Below are 22,789 nucleotides of genomic sequence, written 5' to 3' on the forward strand. Positions count from 1 at the left end.
ATGTAATATGTATTTTCAAAAAATTCAACCAAAATATAGAATTGCACATCTTCCCACGTTGTTCTCTCTTACACTGTCAATATCCTTTTGTAGACACTTTATGGCATTTTCACTATTTATAATTATACCATTGTTAAAACTTGTTATGGGGATAAGGCAGGAACTGGATACTGATAGTGGATGATCAGCCATGATCACAGTGAATGGCGGTGCTGGCTCGAAGGGCCAAATGGCCTACTCCTGCACCTATTGTCTATTGTTAAAAACTGTTTTTTGGTACATGATTCTGCATTAAAAAGCACAAGAGCACAGCTACCATAATTGAAAATAAGAGACCATAAGATTTTAATGGTGCTTTTGCCAGATGACTTTTTAGTTAAAGGAAAAGTGCTCAATAAAACTGAGTAGTTTATCTCTTTATGGCACATTAAAGAGTAAGTAAGGCATTTTAATACTGAGGAATATTTTATCAGACTTACTTTTTCTCTGCACTGCACTGAGCTGATTTTTCTTCTTTGCCCATCATCCTTTCTGGGGCATAGGCTGCCAGTAGCAGCTTGTTGGAGCCCTCTGTCCTGGGCCAGTCTTCAAGTTGTCCCCAGGTGTAGCCCATCTTCAAAGGCCCTTTCTCCCCCAGGAATCAGGTCTGTTAGCATTTCTGTAGCACTGGGAATTTACAGAATAAGGTTATTAGTCCATACCCAACCCTCCTCCTTTCGCAGTGAGCTTGGGACCATACGTAGCAGAGTTATTGAACTCTTACAATAGAATTTAAATCTCTCACAGAGACCCATTTGTTATGATCAAATCATGATGATTCTCTATGTCTACAGTTTTGCTTTCATGCATTTGCAGCTTATTTGCAATATCTCTTTGTGTCTGAGACTTTTGTTTCCATATATTTTGGAAGCTAGTGTTGGTAATGCACAAATTTTAGCAATGTATAACCATATGAAAGATTTAATCGCACTTGGGCAGTAATCTAGTCAATTGAATCATGTGACTAATTTCCATTATATTTATTGTGATAGGATGAAATTCAGGCCACTTTCTATAAAAGGTGCAGATTTATTCTGCTACATTGTGTTAGAAACAGATCTCTAGCCTTCAGTGTTACTCTAGGAGTAGGTTAAGCACAATGAAATATGATACATAGTAACGTTTGCCTTAGTCCAACAATAGATTTAACACTTGTGACCCTCAGCAAATTATTCTAAATGTGACTGTCATTTTAGGATTGATGCTGTCAAATTAGAATAGTTCAACATTGTTGGCTTATGCTTACTGAGAGGTAAATTGAGACTATGCACAGTCAGCAAGAATTACATTATTAGGGACTGATTTGAATTTGTCCTGGGAGTGAAATGAAAACAGAAAATACTGAAAATACTTAGCTAGTTGGGTTCGCATCCATGTAAGCAGAGATACCATTTCGGGTTGATAAACTTTCATCGTCCTGGAGGTGAAAGCCACCTTCTATCTACTTGTATGGTTTTTCAGATTAACTTCCTACCCTATCTCACCTTGAGACATTGCTAACTTTTGGATGACTGTTCAAAACTAATATCACAAATGATTAGGACCTTTCGATATACAAACGTTTGTCTAAAAAATATTAATTATTGCTTTGATTTTAAGTATGAATGTGCTTGAAGTCCGGTAGTATACATTAGATACATTATTAATTTCACAATTTCTCTTTTCCGTTGAGTATGTCTGTATGTTTATTTGCATTTCATATCTGTCATCAATCTTTTCTTTCATCTTTCTGCAACCATTTTGATCTTTTGACTTTTTTTCTGTTTGACATCGCAGTATGACAAGGTGGGTGAAAATCCTAGACACTCTGATGATTTTGGAAAGCTACTATAGTTAGTATCTGCATATTTTAAACTGAAACTTGAAAGAATCTGAATGGGGGTTAGGAAGAATTTTATGACATTCTCAACTTGTGTACCAAAGTTATTTTCACAGTATCCTGATTTTTTAAAAAAATCAATTTATGTCCCATTGTTTCAGTTAAATCATTGATCCTCATTTAATGAATGTACTACATATGTATAAAGTCTTATGTTAACTTAAATCTGACATCCATTTCATATGAAGCAGAGTGGTTTCTGATGAATTTTGTGTGGTTTGGTTTTAAAACAAAATTGCTTGTAAGTTGAGGCAAGTTCATTACACACATTCAAATTCTCTAGACTGGCATTTTGTCATCCAGCAAATTCTGTGGTGCAGCATGCTTTGAATCTAAAGTTTAGAACCATACTAATTAACTAGAATCAGAATCAGATCTATTATCACTGATATATGACATGAAATTTGTTGTTTAGCATCAGCAGTACAGTACATAAAATCTACTACCACACAGTTTACCAATCTGTAGCTAATTAAACTATCTGTGCAACTTTTGTGATTTCAACCAACCAGTGATTTCAGCTGACAATATTTACATCAATGGAAACTTTGGGTTATGGACAGTTCTGGGAACCCTTACATGACCTGAAGAGTGAACTTCAAAAGAATATTTCTCCTGCTGAGAGGGAGGTGATCAGGGACAATTTCAGTGGTCTAGATTTTCTGGTACCTGTTAGGTGTCAACAGTGCTGGGCCAGAGTGTTTCAACCTGTATCATCAGAATTTAAAAATTGTATGCTTATTGATAATGATTCTATGATTAAACTGTTCTTGGGCTTCCAGCCAGGTACAGGTATCAATTTTAACTGAGATTTTGATGGCACACTTTGCCATCTTCATCAAGGATGATGCCTAGGGATGTCTAGTCTGGTGGTATATATATCCGTCATCTATTTCACTTGATTGGTTAGCCCTCATCCAATCAGTTTTCCGCTGTCCCACCTTGTTTATACTCGAATTCCAGTTCTTATTCAGAGTGAGACCTTTGCCTTTTTCTTTGGTTTTATTTCAATGGCTTCTTTCACCGGGTGGTCCCAAAACCCATTGGCGTAGCTTTGTGCCGTCGAAGTCAATCGTACGGCTGTTGCAAATGCAATGTTCTGCTACTGCCGATTTCTCCGAGTAACCTAAACAGATACACCTCCTGTGCTCCTTGATGTACATTTCTTTTAATGAAATGCTTTTAATTTCTTGACCTATGCATAGGTGTAAAAGCAGAAATCCAAAACTTGTTGCCTGTGACATTTGCTGGCGTTTATTGAGTGTGCTGCCTCTGGATTGTCATGAAATCCAACACAAGAATGTGACATTCTGGAGAATCCAGCTGAATGACCTGGTTGGCAGGAGCATTTCCATTCACTTTCTGGAAAAACTGAGGGAATATTATTGTATTCTTTCTGAATTGATGAGTTTATCAAATTGTTTTAAAATATTACATCTAATTGTTTAAGATTGTAATTTAAAAATAATTATTTAATTTTTAATATGATATTTTAAATCTTTAAAATATTTTGGTAGTTATTTGAGCTGTGATGGCTTGATTCCCTGTCATAGTGTTTTTCAGTATGGTTTTGCTCCAGCAAGCCCAGTGATGGATTTACATTACAGAAAGCTTTGCTGCATTGCTGGGCCTTGTTGATGAGCATGGGGTGGTTCTGTACAGGTGGTAATAGATCAGTGACAAGTCTGAGTGATTATCTGGGAATGCTAGGCAGAATTCCAAGAAATGTTGTTTTAAGGTGCTGCTGAGAATATTTTGTCATTTTAGTGTCCAAAATCTGTTGCAAAAGTAATGGGATCTAAAACTGATAGGCACTGAAAACTGCATTTAACCTGTGCCTGGTGATTACTCTGCTGCTCACATGAGAAGACCGCTATTAAAGTTCAGTGCAACTGGTTCAAGAATAGTCTTTCAGCAACTGTAGATAGAATGGTTCCACTTATGCTGTCAAATTTGAAAATTTTTGTCTTGCAGTTTTAAATTCAAATAATTAATGTGTGCATTCATCTCTATTTTAATACAGTTGCCTGCTTTTCTTTACACTTTTCAACTGAAATTATTTTATTATCTGTTGGATTACTGGATGTACTAAAATTACCAGAAACGTAATTGGATCTGTTAGGCCTTAGATGTGCTTCTGCTGAAATAAACAAGCTAATTTCTACTCTTCTTTCAAAGGCTGTGGAGACTCTGAAAATGTTTGAGAAAAAAGATAGCAGGGTTAAGAGCGCAGCTGCAACAAACCTCTCCTTCCTTTACTTTTTGGTATGTATTGAAAGATGGAACTATTTTAGAACTATAGTGTACTCTAATTATTAAGCAAATACACTACCACATCAGATATCAGAAAGCTCACACAAAACATTTTCTCTACTGTTCATGCATTGTATGATTTATACTTCCTGCAATTCTGCATGTACTTAAGTGTGTAATGAACTAGATTGTTCTGGACTTGCACCAGCAGTGCCAATGGGCCTTACTTCTACCTTTTCCTAGTGTAGAAGGCCAAACAACTGATAGTCTGATTCCAAGAGATGAAGCCCTATTGCAGAAGTTCTTGACAGCCAGACACTTTTAAACATGAACTAGCAAATAATTTAAAATCTTAAAGTAATGTAAAACAATTGAAATCTTTCTACTTGCATCTTTCCGTAGATTTGGTGACTCCATTCAAATGCATTGGAATCTGACCTCCAGATCAATTTGTGTGAAGCCAAAATATACTGAGCCATGAATTATTCACTGCTAGTGGTTTCCTAGGTAATCATTCAATTCACTGTCAGGCAGCTCCATTTGGCCCAGTTTTTAAAAATTGACTGACCAAAGAAAGCTACTGCATGTTTCAAATTGCCTCATTTCTCCAATTAGTTCATTGAATTTAAATCATCATCTAGAATTGTATTATCTGCATAGCCACAGAAGATTCCAGATTCAATTGTTGATTACTTTTGTAAATTTAACATGTACTATTTTAACTGAACCACATTTTTTTTGTGCGCATGCGCCGGTCGTGCATGCAGCCGGTTACAGTTGCTCCGTAGTTTCTTACTCTTAAACTTTTTAACTTAGTTATTATTGTATTTTTTTTCTCACGGTAACACGTTGAAGCTGCACCCTCTCTAACATGCTGGTGGAGAGAGTTTTACTTGTTTTTTAGTGTTGGAATTAGTTACATTCAGACACGTCTCGTTAGCGTGGCAGCAGGATGGCCGCATTGTGTATTCCAGGGACCAATTAGTTGCGCTCATGCCGGCCGGCTTAGTGAACAGAGCAGCGGACATCCCGACTGATATCTGGAGGAAAACACACAGAGGACGCAGAGGGGGATCAAAAAGGTGAGGGAAGAGGACCGGGTCGAGACAACGGAGGCTTATGGAGAAGAGAAGTTATAAGCCGTGTCTCCCCACTCTCATCATGGGAAATGTGAGATCACTGGGGAATAAAATGGACGAACTGACTGCGCTTGTCAGGAGTCAGAGAACATTTCGGGAGAGCAGTGTCATGTGCTTTACTGAGACGTGGCTGCACGAGGACATACCCGATCAAAGCGTTTCCATAGAGGGCTTCCAGACCGTTTGAGCTGACCGGAATTGCACTGAGAGCGGTAAACGTAAAGGAGGGGGGCTGGCGGTTCTGGTAAATAACAGATGGTGCAATCCTGGGCATATTACGATCAAGGAACGTGTCTGTAGCCTGGATATTGAACTTTTTGCTGTTGGAATATTATTTGCCAAGGGAAATCTCGCATGCAATTGTGGTTGTTGTGTACATCCCTCCCTTTGCCAACCTGACGTCGGCGTGTAACATCCTTTACACTATCATAGCCAGGTTACAAACCCAGCACCCAAGTGCCCTCATTACCATCTCGGGTGACTTCAACCAGGTTACCATGGCTGGAACACTGCCCAACTTCACGCAATATGTGAGCTGTACAACCAGAGGGGAGAGGACTCTGGATTTAATGTACACTAACGTTAAGGATGCATACAGCTCCTCTCCCCTCCCCCCACTGGGAAGGTCAGATCACAACCTGGTGCATCTAAAACCCTGCTACATGCCTCTGGTGAAGAGTAAACCTGCAACCTCGAGGACAGTGAGAAAATGGTCGGAGGAGGCTTATGAGGCGCTCCAGGGTTGCTTTGAGGTGACAGACTGGCAGGCACTCTGTGAGCCATATGGAGAGGATATTGATGGGCTCACAGAGTGCATCACTGATTACATCAACTTCTGTGTGGACTGCAATGTTCTGACAAGAACTGTCCTTTGTTACTCAAATAACAAGCCATGGGTGACAAAGGACATTAAGGACATCCTGAACGCTGAAAAGAGGGTGTTTAGAGATGGAAATAGGGAGGAGCTGAGAGCAATACAGAGAGACCTGAAAGCCAGGATCAGGGAGGCTAAAGACAGGTACAGGAGGAAGCTTGAGTGGAAACTCCAGCAGAACAACATGAGAGAGGTCTGGAGGGGGATGAGGACCATCACTGGGTTCCGGCAAACTAGCAACAGAGGAGCTGAAGGCAGTGTGGACAGGGCCAACGAACTTAACCTGTTCTTTAACAGATCTGACATTGTGGCCCCTGCCCATCCCAAACATGAGCCATCTGTTGTCGGCCCCCAACCAACACATATTCCACTCTCCCCTCCTACCCCTCCTCACAGTCCCCCACCCTTCTCTCATGACTATACCCCTTCCCCACACGAAACCACCACGGTGGGCTTCACAGCTGAACAGGTGAGAAGACAGCTGAAACGTCTCAACCCAAGCAAGGCTGCAGGACCGGATGGTGTCAGTACCAGGCTGCTCAAAGCCTGTGCCTCTCAGCTATGTGGAGTACTTCGCCATGTATTCAACCTGAGCCTGAGGCTCCGGAGGGTTCCTGTACTGTGGAAGACGTCCTGCCTCGTCCCTGTGCTGAAGACGCCGTGCCCCAGCAGCCTCAATGACTACAGACTGGTGGCATTGACCTCCCACATCATGAAGACCCTGGAGAGACTTGTTCTGGAGCTGCTCCGGCCTACTGGGCCACACTTAGATCCCCTCCAGTTCACCTACCAGCCCCGACTAGGAGTTGAGGATACCATCGTCTACCTGCTGAACCGTGTCTAGGCCCACCTGGACAAGCCAGCGAGCACTGTTTTTTGACTTCTCCAGTGCGTTCAACACCATCCGTCCTGCTCTGCTGGGGGAGAAGCTGACAGCAATGCAGGTGAATGCTTCCCTGGTATCATGGATTCTTGATCACCTGACTGGCAGACCACAGTATGTGTGCTTGCAACACTATGTGTCTGACAGAGTGATCAGCAGCACTGGGGCTCCACAGGGGACGGTCTTGTCTCCCTTTCTCTTCACCATTTACACCTCGGACTTCAACTACTGCACAGAATCTTGTCATCTTCAGAAGTTTTCGGATGACTCTGCCATAGTTGGATGCATCAGCAAGGGAGATGAGGCTGAGTACAGGGCTATGGTAGGAAACTTTTTCACATGGTGTGAGCAGAATTATCTGCAGCTTAATGTGAAAAAGACTAAGGAGCTGGTGATAGACCTGAGGAGAGCTAAGGTACCGGTGACACCTGTTTCCATCCAGGGGATCAGTGTGGACATGGTGGAGGATTACAAACACCTGGGGATACGAATTGACAATAAACTGGACTGGTCAAAGAACACTGAGGCTGTCTACAAGAAGGGTCAGAGCTGTCTCTATTTCCTGAGGAGACTGAGGTCCTTTAACATCTGCCGGACGATGCTGAGGATGTTCTACGAGTCTGTGGTGGCCAGTGCTATCATGTTTGCTGTTGTGTGCTGGGGCAGCAGGCTGAGGGTAGCAGACACCAACAGGATCAACAAACTCATTCGTAAGGCCAGTGATGTTGTGGGGATGGGACTGGACTCTCTCACTGTGGTGTCTGAAAAGAGGATGCTGTCTAAGTTGCATGCCATCTTGGTCAATGTTTCCCATTCACTACATAATGTACTGGGTGGGCACAGGAGTACATTCAGCCAGAGACTCATTCCACCGAGATGCAGCACAGAGCGTCATAGGAAGTCATTCCTGCCTGTGGCCATCAAACTTTACAACTCTTCCCTTGGAGGGTCAGAAACCCTGAGCCAATAGGCTGGTTCTGGACTTATTTCATAATTTCCTGGCATAATTTACATATTACTGTTTAACTATTTATGGTTTTATTACTTTTTCCTTATTTATGGTGCAACTGTAACAAAAACCAATTTCCCCCGGGATCAATAAAGTGTGACTATGACATTGTAAACTGAAGAAGCAGATAATATGTCCATTATTTTTGTATTTCCTGTTTTTGCATTTTCATTGTTGTCATTTCCATCATCACTAGACAAAGTAACAAACTACCTCTGTCTTGATTATTTCTATGGTCACATTCAATGCCTTTTGAAAATCACCTAATGCAGGAAGTAAACCTTTGCAGTTACTGGAGTCTCACGTAAGTCTAGTTGAGCTGTTGGGAAGAGGTCAGAAAAGGATACTGACTTTAAATGACTGCAGAGACTTAACCTTAAACATTTTCTTGAAAATCTAAAATTAAAGCTATCGATTGTTTTTTTTTCACTTGTTTATTTTTGTTAATTTAATGCAAAATATTACTTTTTTTAAAACTAATGTCCTGTTTATCATTTCTAAAGGAATTGGATAAATTATACAGTAAGTTGCTTGTGTAAAATAAAGTTCAATTTCATTGGATTTGTGTAGGAAAATGATTTTGGGCTAGCAGACCGTTATGCAGACCTTGCTATGGCTGCTGATCGATATAACCCAGCAGCACTAACTAATAAAGGAAACTGTGTTTTTGCACGTGGTGACTTTGAGAAAGCAGCAGAATTTTATAAGGAAGCCCTGCGGAATGATTCATCTTTTACTGAGGCACTCTATAACTTGGGTGAGCTACAATTTAATTTCACTTGTAGAGAATGGGAAACCTTAAAGCTTCTAAAAGATATTTAAGATTTAATGCAATGCACACAAAATGCTGGAGGAACTCAGCAGGTCAGGCAGCATTTAATATCAACCATCTTTCTATGTCAATAATGCAAGATCTTCATTGTACTCAGTATTATACTTCTGGAATTTGTATGTGATTTCATGCATTTAATACTTTTGTTTCTGCTAAGCACATCAACTCAGTTCATTCAGATCTGTTTATATCTTGCTGAACCCACTCTTGTCATTTGGAGTAAACTTTAAATTATGAAAACAAATTTGATAAAATTAAAATACATTCTTCCCAACAAAAAAAGAACATATAGAGCAGTTGATTTCATGTTACATTTTTTCATGTAGCATCTCTATTACTTGTTACGAAAAATCTTCTGAAACTACTGGTTCTGAAACATTAATGTTCTTATATTTATAAATTGCAGCTGCTCAGTAAAATGTTACCTATTGGTTTAATATCAACAGCCTAAGTGGCTTCTGGACTCATTAGGTGGAATTTGGCATATTATTTGATCTTGTACATTTTTTCTTGTACAGATATCAGTCCTTAACTGCTTTGTAATTTATTTAATTTTAGACTGAATGGAATATTCACTATTCTATCCTTGTGCAACTTCTGTATTCATGAAGCCCATAAAGTATTTAATGGAATTAAATTTTTTTTCTGATGAATACCCTTTAAATCTTAGTTCTGTACTGCATTAGAGCTAAGCATATCATAGAATAATAAAATAATACAGCATGTTATCGATTTCTTGCATGACATGTTTTATTAGTCTACTTATCCAAGATCCATTAACCAAACTTGCCAAATCTACAAGCTGATTGAAATCTTCACTTGCAAATGTGAATAAGTATCGGTCTGTCATTAATATTGAGATTCATTTACCTTGCATTTAATATTTTATTTGTCAATTAGAAATAAATAATGTAGATATGATAAAAATCCTAGTTCAAAAATATGCATTAACAGTCTGGTTATATTGCACATTGAGTAAAAATGCTAATTGAATCAGTTTCTTACTCCCAAACCAAAGATTCTGATGTACCATTCATAGTATACAAATGGACAAAGAGAACATTGGTACAACAGTGTATTGAGATAGAGAATATTAATGTAATACAAATCTATCTGGTAAATGGGAGGCTAATATTTATTTGGTTGTAGTATTAACATCAAAGAAATGCAGCTATGTCATTCATTGATAAATGCTGATAATAATGTCTGTAATATGAAAATGTATTTTGTCCCTCATTTTCAGCAGCTGGTCCAGCTCCTCTGTCATAGCTCACTTTGCCCAAAAAGGGTGAGGAAGTGACCACATGCTTTTTGAATTATTCTCAGGCACCTAGTGGATAATCTTTTGGAGACCAGTAGATAGTCCATGCATTACAGTAGTCCTCTCTGCAAGATCACATCTTCTGCACTCTTTGAAAATAATATTGTTGAATTAGGATGATTATGGCTTGAGACATTATGGGATTAAGTTCCTTTTAACAATAGGAACAGGTTAAGAGTGCCTTTATCATGCTTTTCAGAAAGCTCAGTGTATTTTAGTTATCTCAGTATTCCATGGTTGCATGGAATTTGCTATTTCCCCATGTTTTATATTCACCTCCTTTTTAATTTCAGGTCTTACATACAGGAATTTGAACAGACTAGATGAAGCTTTGGATTGTTTCTTGAAGCTCCATGCAATCATGAGAAATAATGGCCAAGTTATGTATCAGATTGCAAATTTGTATCCTTTCCAAGCTTTGAGTTTGTAGAGGCTTCCTTTAAAAAATTGCAAAGTGGAAGCTGTATTGATAGGTTGTAGTTTGGGAGCCTTATAGTTTAAAAGTAATTTAATATTGCTTTACTGTGACATGTAAGAGTTTTTACTTTTCACAATCTCAGAAAGTGTGGTCACTGTTGTAGAAAATTATAATAGCCAAAATACAACATCAAGATCTCACAAACTTCCCCTAAATACTGACTAGATCGATAACCTGTTAGCAAAACAGCAAACTGTGGTTTTGATAGTTTCACCTTTTATCTCAGAAACATACTTTGCTTTTTTCTGTCCTCCAACGGAAAACCCATGTTCTAAAGAGGTTATTCAAAGAAATGAGATAGAGATGGAAAGATTTAGGGAGTCTACTCCAGTATGGGGTCATGTGACTGAGAGCATAGAAAATGGAGCAGGTGATGGAAAATATAGCAAGGAATGGTATAAAGCATTTCTCTTGTACCTGTATCATCTGCAGAAGAGTAGTGTGGTGCTGAACAATTAATAAGTTAAGTGAGAGATTTGGAGTAAAGCATTTAAGAGAGAAGAAATTTTGGGTAGTAAGCCTTAACTAATGCTTTCACTTTTTCTGCAAAAGTAGGCACCAGCAACAAAGAATGATGTTAGCATTTTTCCCCTTGTATTGTTTTCATAATTATTTTCCCAATTTCTTAAAAACAAGATTGAACTTGAAACATTAGCTATTTTTACTTTTCTCATATTGTGACTAACTTCCTGCATGTTTTCAGTATTTTTAGAATTACGATGGTTGAACATTTTTGTATGTTACATATTGAATGATTGCTTGATTTGAGGTACTCTTCAGTTTTTAATCTCCTGTCGCTTATGTAGATTTTGCATTTCATTATTATTTTCTCAGATTGTTATCCATGAATGTAACAGTCTACTGTAATTTAACTCTGCAATGTACAGTATTAACTTTTACAGGACACACTTCTATGTGTGATAGACATTACTTGGAAAGATAATGATCTTTAACTAATATTTCTTGAGATATGAAACATTGGAGGATATACCTCAAGCCATTGAATGGCTCATGCAGTTGATTAGTGTTGCCCCCACAGATTCGCAGGCACTTGCTAAGTTAGGGGACCTGTATGACAGTGAGGGAGATAAATCTCAAGCCTTCCAGTATTATTATGAGGTAATAATTCTGGTATTATTATGGGGTATTACTTAACAGTAATAGAAATAAATACAGGCATTAGTGGTCTGGGTGGCAGTTTATAATTATCAAAGCAGTGATCAGTGAATGAACAAGTTCAAAGTGCGGGGCTCAATTTTATGTACGTATCTTTAATATCATAGTTTTCCTACAGAAAATGGTGAATTTGTTTAAAAAATTTTCATGTGTCATAATCAATATCAGTTTTCTGTTCTTCTGACCTTATTCCATTTAATTGCCAAAACTTGTGATTTCCACATTTCCTTGGAAATTCCCAAGGTTGCAGTCAGTGGTTAGCCACTGTTTTCCCAGCTGCCTAAAATGCTGGAGACTATATAGAGTTAGACAAAGGGGCCCAAATTTCAGTAATTTTACATCGCATTTGGTGAGGAGTCTGCATGGACAAAAGTAGGTTAGGTTGATCTGGTAAATACCCTGTCATTCCTTTGGAGAGAAGTGGCTGGAAGAAACTTGGGAAAATATTACCTTTTTTTTTTAAACTGCTTCTTTAGTTAAGTGTTCAGTATTTTTAATTTTTAGAATTCTAATATGTTAAAACTTTTAATGTTTTAAATAATTTACTGTCACATATTCATTAAATACCTCTGTGACAGGTGTTAGGTCTGGAAGAATAGCTTAACCTGTATTTTTTTTACACTTGTGGTTCCTACTGGAATGCCGATTTTTTTTTGTGCCCTTTGAAGGCTCAGCCTTAATGAAGTCACATTTAAGATAAGGATGAAAATCAGGATACTAGTGAACCAGAAGGATTTAAAACAATTTTTTAGTTTTGTGCTTATCAGTACCAAGATGAAATTTTGTTTTTAACGTATGTTACGTAAACGGCAACAATGAATATCAATCGAGACAGGTTATATAAAAACAACCAAACATTTACTAAACACGGATAAACGATAAAAAAAACAAACGAAAACTTTAACCGGAAGTTAATCGATATGCAGCCATTCAACAAATCAACATTTGGCACTGGTTCTTAAAGCATTAAATGCGAAAACAGTTCTTAAAGCGATAAATTCAAAAGTCCAACAGATCTATACGTTCAATTGGGGAGAGACTTCTCTGGAGAAGGATTTCTTCACAGATGCAACTTTCCTGCTGGTTCTGTCCACAGAATCCACGTGGAGGTAAATAAACAGCTTAAAACAACTGACCTTAAATTTTTTTAGAGAGAGAGAGAGAGAGAGCAAACCGTTGCATGAACTTCTTGCTCTTTTTGGCAAGAGTTATCCTCGATGCAGGTTGCTACTCCGCCAACGAAGACTCAATAAGGTCGATCCTTTTTTAAACTGCTAAACGATGCCAACTCCTCTTGATCCCTCGACCCTGCACTAAGATAAATTCTTCACTCTCCCTTCTACTGTTGGAATTGAGTAAATCAACACATCTAGCAAAAAATTTCCAGTCCAATAATATGGTATCTTGCAATAGAATGCAAAACCGTTTAAAAAATGAAACTGCGTCACAAAAACAAACACGCAACAGAAACAGAGATACAGCACGTTCTACCTGGAAATCTACAAACTAAAAACTTACTGTGTCATCTGGGTCGATCCTTATGTAGTCATGGTGCACATGTCATCAGTGACCTCACATCGGCGGGAAAATCACATCTAGTGACCTCCAAAAGACCATTACATCATTCTCGCAAAAAAAACCAGATCTCCTTGAGCATGTAACATGTATCAAATTACTTCAGGTTCCTGAAGGTGGGATTTAAATCTGCGTCCTTCAATGATATAGAAATCTAGTTGCTCTCCTAATAATTTGTGACACCATTTACCTTTGGAAAGCCCCGATATTGCACTGGGCTGGGTGGGGTAATTCTAGTGAACTTAACCCTCAGAAGGTTTAGTGAGTGAGTGACCAATGAACTTGGATAGTTTGTCTGTCAGCAAGCTTTGGGGTATTTTTGGGTTGTATTCTACTTGTAATCCTCTTGGACATTTGCAATAGATGTCAGCAATATACCATTTCCAGGGATCTCACCCTACTTGAGCTGTCCAGAAGATGGAGAATTGATCTCTGGTTTTTGCCTAATTGTGATACATTTTGTTGTTTAAGGACTTATTGAACGTACCTACAGGAAATTATGGTCAAATTCCTAATATTCTGAATAATATACTATGTCTATATAGTAGAGAGAAGGGCAGGACCTCCAGGGTAACAATCTCAGGATTGCTACCTGTGCCACGTGCGAGTGAGGCGAGGAACAGAAGGATTATACAGATCAATACATGGCTGAGAGGATGGTGCAGGAGGGAGGACTTCAAGTTTTTAGATAATTGGGCTTTGTTCCAGGGAAGGTGGGATCTGTTCCGATGGGACGGTTTACACCTGAACTGGAAGGGGTACTAACATTCTTGCAGGAAAGTTTGCTAGTGCTGCTTGGGGGGGTTTAAACTAAATTTGCAGGGGGCAGGGATCCAGAATGTGAGAGAGGATAGCGAGATGAAGTATAAAGGACAGGTGGGGACTACACGGTTCCGTAATATTAAGTGTGAAGTAGAGAAAGGTGAGGCGGAACGAGTGATAAGGAGGATACATGTGCAGGGGGATGATCTGCCGGAGCATGGAGTTAAATGTACAGAAAGAGTAAGTAAATTTAAGAAGGACAACAAAATTCAAGGGGTGTATAGCCTGGTGAGAGTTCGGGGAGCTGGGTTATGCACAATAGGCAACGATTTAAAGAGAGAGAGGAGAAATGGGTTAAAAATTCTATATCTGAATGCACGGTGTCAGAAATAAGGCGGATGAGCTTGAAGCTCAGGTGCGAATGGGTAACTATGATGTTGTTGGGATAACGGAGACATGGCTGCAGGGGGATCAGACCTGGGAATTAAATGTACAAGGGTATACGTGCTATCGAAGGGACAGAAAGGTGGGCAGAGGGGGTGGGGTGGCCCTGTTAGTGAGGAATGAGATTCAGTCCCTTGCAAGGGGGGGACATAGAATCAGGAGAAGTATGGATAGAACTGAGGAACAGTAAGGGCAAAAAGACCCTAATAGGTGTTATCTACAGGCCCCCAAACAGTGGCATGGATATCGGGTGCAAGTTGAATAGGGAGTTAACAATGGCATGTGGCAAAGGAAATGTCGCAGTAGTTATGGGGGATTTCAACATGCAGGTGAACTGGGAAAATCAGGTTGGTACTGGACCCCAGGATAGGGAGTTTGTAGAGTGCCTACGGGATACATTTTTGGAGCAGCTTGTATGAGAGCCGACCAGGGATAAGGCTATTCTGGATTTAGTGTTGTGCAATGAACAGGATTTGATAAGTGATCTTGAAGTAAAGGAGCCATTAGGAGGTAGTGACCATAATATGATAAGTTTTTATCTGCAAGTTGAGAGGGATAAGGGCAGATCAGAAGTGTCAGTATTGCAGTTGAACAAAGGAGACTATGGAGCCATGAGGGAGGATCTGGCCAAAGTTGACTGGTCGGATATCCTAGCAGAAAAGACAGTGGAACAGCAATGGCAGGTATTCTTGGGAATAATGCACAAGGTGCAAAATCAGTTCATCCCCCGGAGAAGGAAGGATTCAAAGGGGGGAAAGTGGCCACAGTGGTTGACAAAGGAAGTCAGAGATAGTATAGCATTAAAAAAGAAGTATAACAGAGCTAAGGTGAGTGGGAAGATGGATAATTGGGAAATTTTTAAGGAGCAACAGAACTTAACTAAAAAGGCAATATGGGGAGAAAAAATGAGGTATGAACGCATGCTAGCTAGGAATATAAAGGAAGATAGCAAAAGTTTTTTTAGGTATGTGAAGAGAAGGAAGATAGTTAAGAACAATGTTGGGCCCTTGAAGAATGAATTTGGAGAAATTGTTATGGGAAACAGAGAAATGGCAGACGAATTTAATAAGTACTTTGGATCTGTCTTCACTAGGGAAGACACAAGCAATCTCCCAGATGTATGGATGGACCAAGGACATAGGGTAACAGAGGAACAGAAACAGATTGACATTAGGAAGGAAACGGTGATGAGTAGACTGATGGGACTGAAGGGTAACAAATCCCCAGGTCCAGATGGTTTGCATCCTAGGGTACTAAAGGAGGTGGCTCTGGAAATTGCGGATGCATTGATGATCATTTTCCAATGTTCCTTAGATTCAGGATCAGTTCCTGAGGATTGGCGAATGGCTAATGTTATCCCACTTTTTAAGAAAGGAGGGAGGGAGAAAACAGAGAACTATCGCCCTGTTAGCGTAACATCAGTAGTGGGGAAGATGCTTGAGTCCATTATTAAAGATGAAATAGCGGCATATCTTGATAGCAGTAATAGGATTAGGCCGAGCCACCATGGATTTACCAAGGGCAAATCATGCTTGACTAATCTATAAACAACAGGAATTCTGCAGATGCTGGAAATTCAAGCAATATACATCAAAGTTGCTGGTGAACGCAGCAGGCCAAGCAGCATCTATAGGAAGAGGCGCAGTCGACGTTTCAGGCCGAGACCCTTCGTCCTGACGAAGGGTCTCGGCCTGAAACGTCGACTGCGCCTCTTCCTATAGATGCTGCTTGGCCTGCTGCGTTCACCAGCAACTTTGATGTATGTTGCTTGACTAATCTATTGGAGTTTTTGGAGAATGTAACCGGGAAGATAGATGCGGGAGATCCAGTGGATGTGGTGTACCTTGACTTTCAGAAGGCATTTGATAAGGTACCACATAGGAGATTGGTGGGTAAAATCAGAGTTCATGGCATTGGGGGGAGGATATTGACATGGATAGAAAACTGGTTGGCAGATAGAAAGCAAAGGGTAGCAGTGAATGGATGTTTCTCGGAATGGCAGGTGGTGACTAGTGGGGTGCCACAGGGCTCGGTATTGGGACCACAGCTGTTTACGATTTATGTCAATGATTTAGAGGAAGGCATTGTGAATAACATCAGCAAGTTTGCTGATGATACTAAGCTGGGTGGCAATGTGACATGTGATGAAGATGTTAGGAGAATTCAAGGTGACTTGGATAGGCTGGGTGAGTGGGCAGAAACTTGGCAGATGGCGTTTAATGTGAATAAGTATGAGGTTATTCACTTTGGGAGCAAGAACAGGAAAGCAGATTATTATCTGAACGGTGTGGAGTTAGGTAAGGGAGAAATACAAAGAGATCTCGGAGTACTTGTTCATCAGTCTCTGAGGGTGAATGAGCAAGTGCAGCAGGCAGTGAAGAAGGCTAATGGAATGTTGGCCTTTATTACAAAGGGAATTGAGTACAAGAGCAAGGAAATCCTTTTGCATTTGTACAGGGCCCTGGTGAGACCACACCTGGAGTATTGTGTGCAGTTTTGGTCTCCAGGGTTAAGGAAGGACATCCTGGCTGTGGAGGAGGTGCAGCGTAGGTTCACTAGGTTAATTCCTGGGATGTCCGGACTGTCTTACGCAGAGAGGTTAGAGAGACTGGGCTTGTACACGCTGGAATTAAGGAGATTGAGGGGGGATCTGATTGAGACATATAAGATTATTAAGGGATTGGACAAGATAGAGGCAGGAAATATGTTCCAGATGCTGGGAGAGTCCAGTACCAGAGGGCATGGTTTAAGAATAAGAGGTAGGTCATTTAGGACAGAGTTGAGGAGGAACTTCTTCTCCCAGAGAGTTGTGGAGGTGTGGAATGCGCTGCCTCAGAAGGCAGTGGAGGCCAATTCTCTGGATGCTTTAAAGAAGGAGCTAGATAGGTATCTTACGGATAGGGGAATCAAGGGTTATGGGGACAAGGTAGGAACTGGGTATTGATAGTAGATGATCAGCCATGATCTCAGAATGGCAGTGCAGGCTCGAAGGGCCAACTGGTCTACTTCTGCACCTATTGTCTATTGTCTATTGTCTAGAAGTTAATCTCATTCCTTGGAAGAACTCTATGTTCTCTTTTTTAAAACACATAAATTAAAATCAAGGGTGTTTAGTAAATACCTTTTCAGGGAAAAATGCTCACGTAAAATACACTTAGTAAATAAAAAGTAAAATTTTCCATGTATAATCTGTATACATAAAGTTTGAATTTTTATCCTTGAGGGAATTAAGTGTAAGTTTGATTGGAAAGCATGTTGGATATAATTAAACTAAATGCTTTTGGCGTTTGTAATTAAGCTCTTGCTATGTTTGCTTTTATTTTGTTAGTCATTTAGATATTTCCCATCAAATATTGAGGGCATTGAATGGCTTGGGGCCTACTATATTGACACACAATTCTGTGAAAAAGCTATTCAGTACTTTGAAAGGGCAGCACTCATCCAGTAAGTAATATTTTGACTTTGTATCACTAACATATTTTTGCAAATGGAGGTGATCAATTATGTACAGTAAATAGAGCCTTTTTTCATTATCAATGACTAGATGGATCTTCATATTCATTTAAACAGGAAATCAGCACATCCAGCAATACGGAATTTCCTAGAACTAATTTAACTTTTAGTCTAGATTACGAATTAATGTCCTGGAGTGAATCTTGAATTTTCTGACATAGAAAATAGAGTATGTCTTACAGATTTAAACTGGAAAATGTTACATTAATTGCTGAAGATTTCATAACTCGGGCTAATTATCTCCCATGCGACCATCTAAGAGCTTCCAGAAATGAGTGGAAAGAAAACTTGTACACTAAGTGAGCCACATAAAATTTACAGAGATCCGGAGAATAAGCAGTTTGGCTCAGTTTAACATAGATTTTCTTATCTTGAAGGTAGTGCCTAGCTAAGCTTTACAATGGCAGACTGAAATTCAGTAAGATCTTTCTCATATAAAAATGCTATATCATGAATTTTTATGAATTGCAGGTAAATTTCAATGCTATTATTGTCCTGTTTTGCAATCTCTGGTTTAAACACCCATTTAGATGTCCCTGTGTATCACTGTAGAATCACAATTTATAAGTAGCTACTTGATGATGTTGTACATGAGTTCCCACCAAGATGACAAAGGTGAGTGGTGAAGCTGAGGTGATGGAGGTTGTCTGCATGGATTTTAGAACATCACTCTTGGTAGTTTCATCCAGAAGATTATGATGCATTGGATCCACAGTAACTTAGCCATTTGGAATCAGAATTAGCTTGTTCTTAGAAGACAGAGGATAGTGGTAGATGGGTCTTATTCTGACTGGGGATCTGTGATTAGTGGTGTTCTATACGGATGCTTAGTGGAACCTCTGTTTGTGATGTATATAAATTTCTGTTAATTGGGCCATCGGTTAATCGGGCCGCTGTTTATTTGGAACAAGTCTTAAAGAACAGAACCTAATCAAGAGAATAGCTGGGTCTCCCTCTGTTTATTCGGGACACTATGCTACTTAATTTGGACAGGAGATTTGCTGAATAGTTTCCAACTAGTGTCAGTTTTGTACTCTTGTGCAGCTATTAGACACTACACTGTACTTAGAGCGAGTAGTTTTTAAACAGCGACAGTTGTATGTGATTGTGTTCAAAGAGCAGTGATTTTTGTCACTGATAGTTGGTGCGAACTAAGCAGTAAGACAATTCAGAACTGTTTGCTCACTGTGGTTTCAAGCATTAAGGATTGGAGATGTCAAAAACGGCCAGAAGTGAAAATAAAATGTTTTCACTACTTCAACAAGTTATGAACTATAAATAATTTGATGGGATCAGCAAATGTCTCAAATGTTACATTGAAAATGAAGATTTGAAGAATGTAGTATTCAAAAGCATTGTATGAAAGGAGTCCTTTATCTGCATTAACTATTTGCGCTGGTTTTATCCATTGACAGTCAATCAAAAGAACACAGCAGCATACACTGGATGAATTTCTCCATCAAAAACTATTAGGAACTAATACACTTTCATAGTATTATAGAGATCTTGATAGCATTCTAATTTGTTCTTTGTTTCATTTCAATACATAATTTGTTAGTCAGTTAAATGGTAGTCCGTCCTTTTTATACCTTTTTAACTATTTTCATGATACTACAGCTAATTGGGGCAACTGCTTAATTGTGCCAAAATGTGCTGATCCTGATGTGCCCAAATTAACTGATGAAAATCTGGATGGGTGGATTAGTAAGTTTGCAGATGACACAAAGATTGATAGTTTTGTCGATAGTGCAGAAGATTGCCAAAGGAAAGAGCAGGGCATAAATCAGTTGCAGATACAGGTGGAGAAGTGGCAGATGGTATTTAATCTGGGCAAGTGTGAAGTGTTTCATTTTGGTTACATCTGGATGCTGCCTGGCTCAGTGCGGCACGGTGGTGCAGTGGGTAGCAGAACACTTCACAGTACCACCAACCCAGGTTCAATTCCCGCTGCTGCCTGTAGGAGTTCACGTGGGCTTCCTCCAGGTTGTCTGGTTTCCATTTGGTTGGTTAATTGGTCATTGTAAAGTCTTCCATTGTTAGGCTAGGGTTAAATTGGGGGATTGCTGGGTAGTCGGCTCAAAGGGCTGGAAAGGCCTACTCTGTGCTGTATCTCAATAAATGAATAAATCAGCAACCATGTTCTGTGGGTAGAGATTAGACAAACATCTGTTATTTTCTCTGGAGTGGTGGAAGCTGAGGGGGAGGCCTGATAAAAAAAAATATAAAATTATGATAGGAATAGAAAGACCAAACAGGTGGTATTTTTTTCACAGGTTCAAAATGTCTAATACCAGAGGGAGGGATTTAATGTGGTGGGAAGGCATCATTAAGTTAATTGGCACAAAATTGTGATCCAAAAGGCCTGATCTTGTGCTGTTTTAATTTAGGAAAATCATGTTTTTATTCTTAGAATCATCCCAGCAAAGATTGAGAAATTTAGAAATTTACAGAAATTATCAACCATCTATCTATTCCTCCCTTCTCTCTCTGGAATTCTGATTTATTTGATTAGAATTTCAGCAATTGTTCAAAATAACAGCATGGATAACCCCAAAGAAGGTGAAGAAATTGTTAATTATACGCAGTGAGCTCTCAATAACAAGTGAAGGAATTAAGCAAAGCATTTAAGCTTCTAGGAGGTGGGAAAATTAGATAGCAAGAAATATCTCTCCCCATTGTTTTTTTTTAACCAGTTCCATTCAGTAAAATTAAAATTTATGGTTTTGGAGACCTAGAAAATAGTGCTCTTGTGTAGGAAGCCATAAACCAGGAAGATAGGGAATCCATAGTAATTGAAATAAAATAAAATATATACCAATTTTAAAACTCTGAGCAGGTAATGGTTATAATTTAAATTTTTCAAATGTGTTTAATCGTAATGCCCTCTAAATATATTTTCAATACAGACCTACTCAAGTGAAATGGCGGTTAATGGTGGCTAGCTGCTACAGAAGAAGTGGTAAGATAAGGATCAGATTTTTATTCACATTGCCTATAGTTAAAACTTGAAAATTTTAAAATGTTATCAGAAAGTTGTTTGAAAAAGATGTACCAGTGATATTTTCAATGAATTTCTAGAAAAGCTTACTTTTTGAATTAACTTGAATGAACCTGAGAATTAGAGGTAGTAATGAGGGACAAAGAAATAGCGCACGTACTTATTAAACATAGAAACATAGAAAATAGGTGCAGGAGTAGGCCATTCGGCCCTTTGAGCCTGCACCACCATTCAGTATGATCATGGCTGATCATCCAACTCAGAACCCTGTACCAGCCTTCCCTCCATATCCCCTGATCCCTTTAGCCACGAGGGCCATATCTAACTCCCTCTTAAATATAGCCAACACTGGCCTCAACTGTTTCCTGTGGCAGAGAATTCCACAGATTCACCACTCTCTGTGTGAAGTTTTTCCTAATCTTGGCCCTAAAAGGCTCCCTCTTTACCCTCAAAGTGTGACCCCTCGTTCTGGACTTCCCCAACATTGGGAACAATCTTCCTGCATCTAGCCTGTCCAATCCCTTCAGGATTTTATACGTTTCAATAAGATCCCCCCCTCAATCTTCTAAATTCCAATGAGTATAAGCCTAGTCAATCCAGTCTTTCATCATATGAAAGTCCTACCATCCCAGGAATCAATCTGGTGAACCTTCTTTGTACTCCCTCTATGGCAAGGATATCTTTCCTCAGATTAGGGGACCAAAACTGCACACAATACTCCGGGTGTGGTCTCACTAAGGCCTTGTACAACTGCAGTAGTACCTCCCTGCTCCTGTACTCGAATACTCTTGCTATGAATGCCAGCATACCATTTGCCTTTTTCACCGCCTGCTGTACCTGCATGCCCACTTTCAATGACTGGTGTATAATGACACCCAGGTCTCGTTGCACCTCCCCTTTTCCTAATCGTCCACCATTCAGATAATAATCTGTTTTCCTGTTTTTGCCACCAAAGTGGATAACCTCACATTTATCCACATTAAATTGCATCTGCCATGAATTTGCTCACTCACCCAACCAATCCAAGTCACCCTGCATCCTCTTAGCATCCTCCTCACAGCTAACACTGCCGCCCAACTTCGTGTCATCCACAAACTCGGAGATGCTGCATTTAATTCCCTCATCCAAGTCATTAATATATATTGTAAACAACTGGGGTCCCAGCACTGAGCCTTGCGGTACCCCACTAGTCACTGCCTGCCATTCTGAAAAGGTCCCGTTTATTCCCACTCTTTGCTTCCTGTCTGCTAACCAATTCTCCATCCACATCAATACCTTACCCGCAATACCGTGTGCTTTAAGTTTGCACACTAATCTCCTGTGTGGGACCTTGTCAAAAGCCTTTTGAAAATCTAAATATATCACATCCACTGGTTCTCCCCATCCACTCTACTAGTTACATCCTCAAAAAATTCTATGAGATTCATCAGACATGATTTTCCTTTCACAAATCCATGCTGACTTTGTCCGATGATTTCACCGCTTTCCAAATGTGCTGTTATCACATCTTTGATAACTGACTCTAGCATTTTCCCCACCACCGATGTTAGGCTAACCGGTCTATAGTTCTCCAGTTTCTCTCTCCCTCCTTTTTCAAAAAGTGGGGTTACATTA

General features: G+C 39.5%; 1 protein-coding gene across 1 annotated transcript in view; it reads left to right on the forward strand.

Annotated features, from left to right (window-relative positions):
• ift88 (intraflagellar transport 88 homolog) overlaps nt 1-22,789 on the forward strand; it is an 84,566-nt gene that overhangs the window by 39,764 nt on the left and 22,013 nt on the right. Inside the window, exons 14-19 of the mRNA XM_063054177.1 lie at nt 4,097-4,183; nt 8,647-8,833; nt 10,523-10,631; nt 11,676-11,826; nt 17,993-18,108; nt 21,084-21,136. Coding sequence (XP_062910247.1) covers nt 4,097-4,183; nt 8,647-8,833; nt 10,523-10,631; nt 11,676-11,826; nt 17,993-18,108; nt 21,084-21,136 — 703 coding nt within the window. The remainder of the gene's footprint in view (nt 1-4,096; nt 4,184-8,646; nt 8,834-10,522; nt 10,632-11,675; nt 11,827-17,992; nt 18,109-21,083; nt 21,137-22,789) is intronic.

The sequence above is a fragment of the Mobula hypostoma genome, chromosome 7 (genome assembly GCF_963921235.1).
Source record: "Mobula hypostoma chromosome 7, sMobHyp1.1, whole genome shotgun sequence".
Lineage (NCBI taxonomy): Eukaryota > Metazoa > Chordata > Chondrichthyes > Myliobatiformes > Myliobatidae > Mobula > Mobula hypostoma.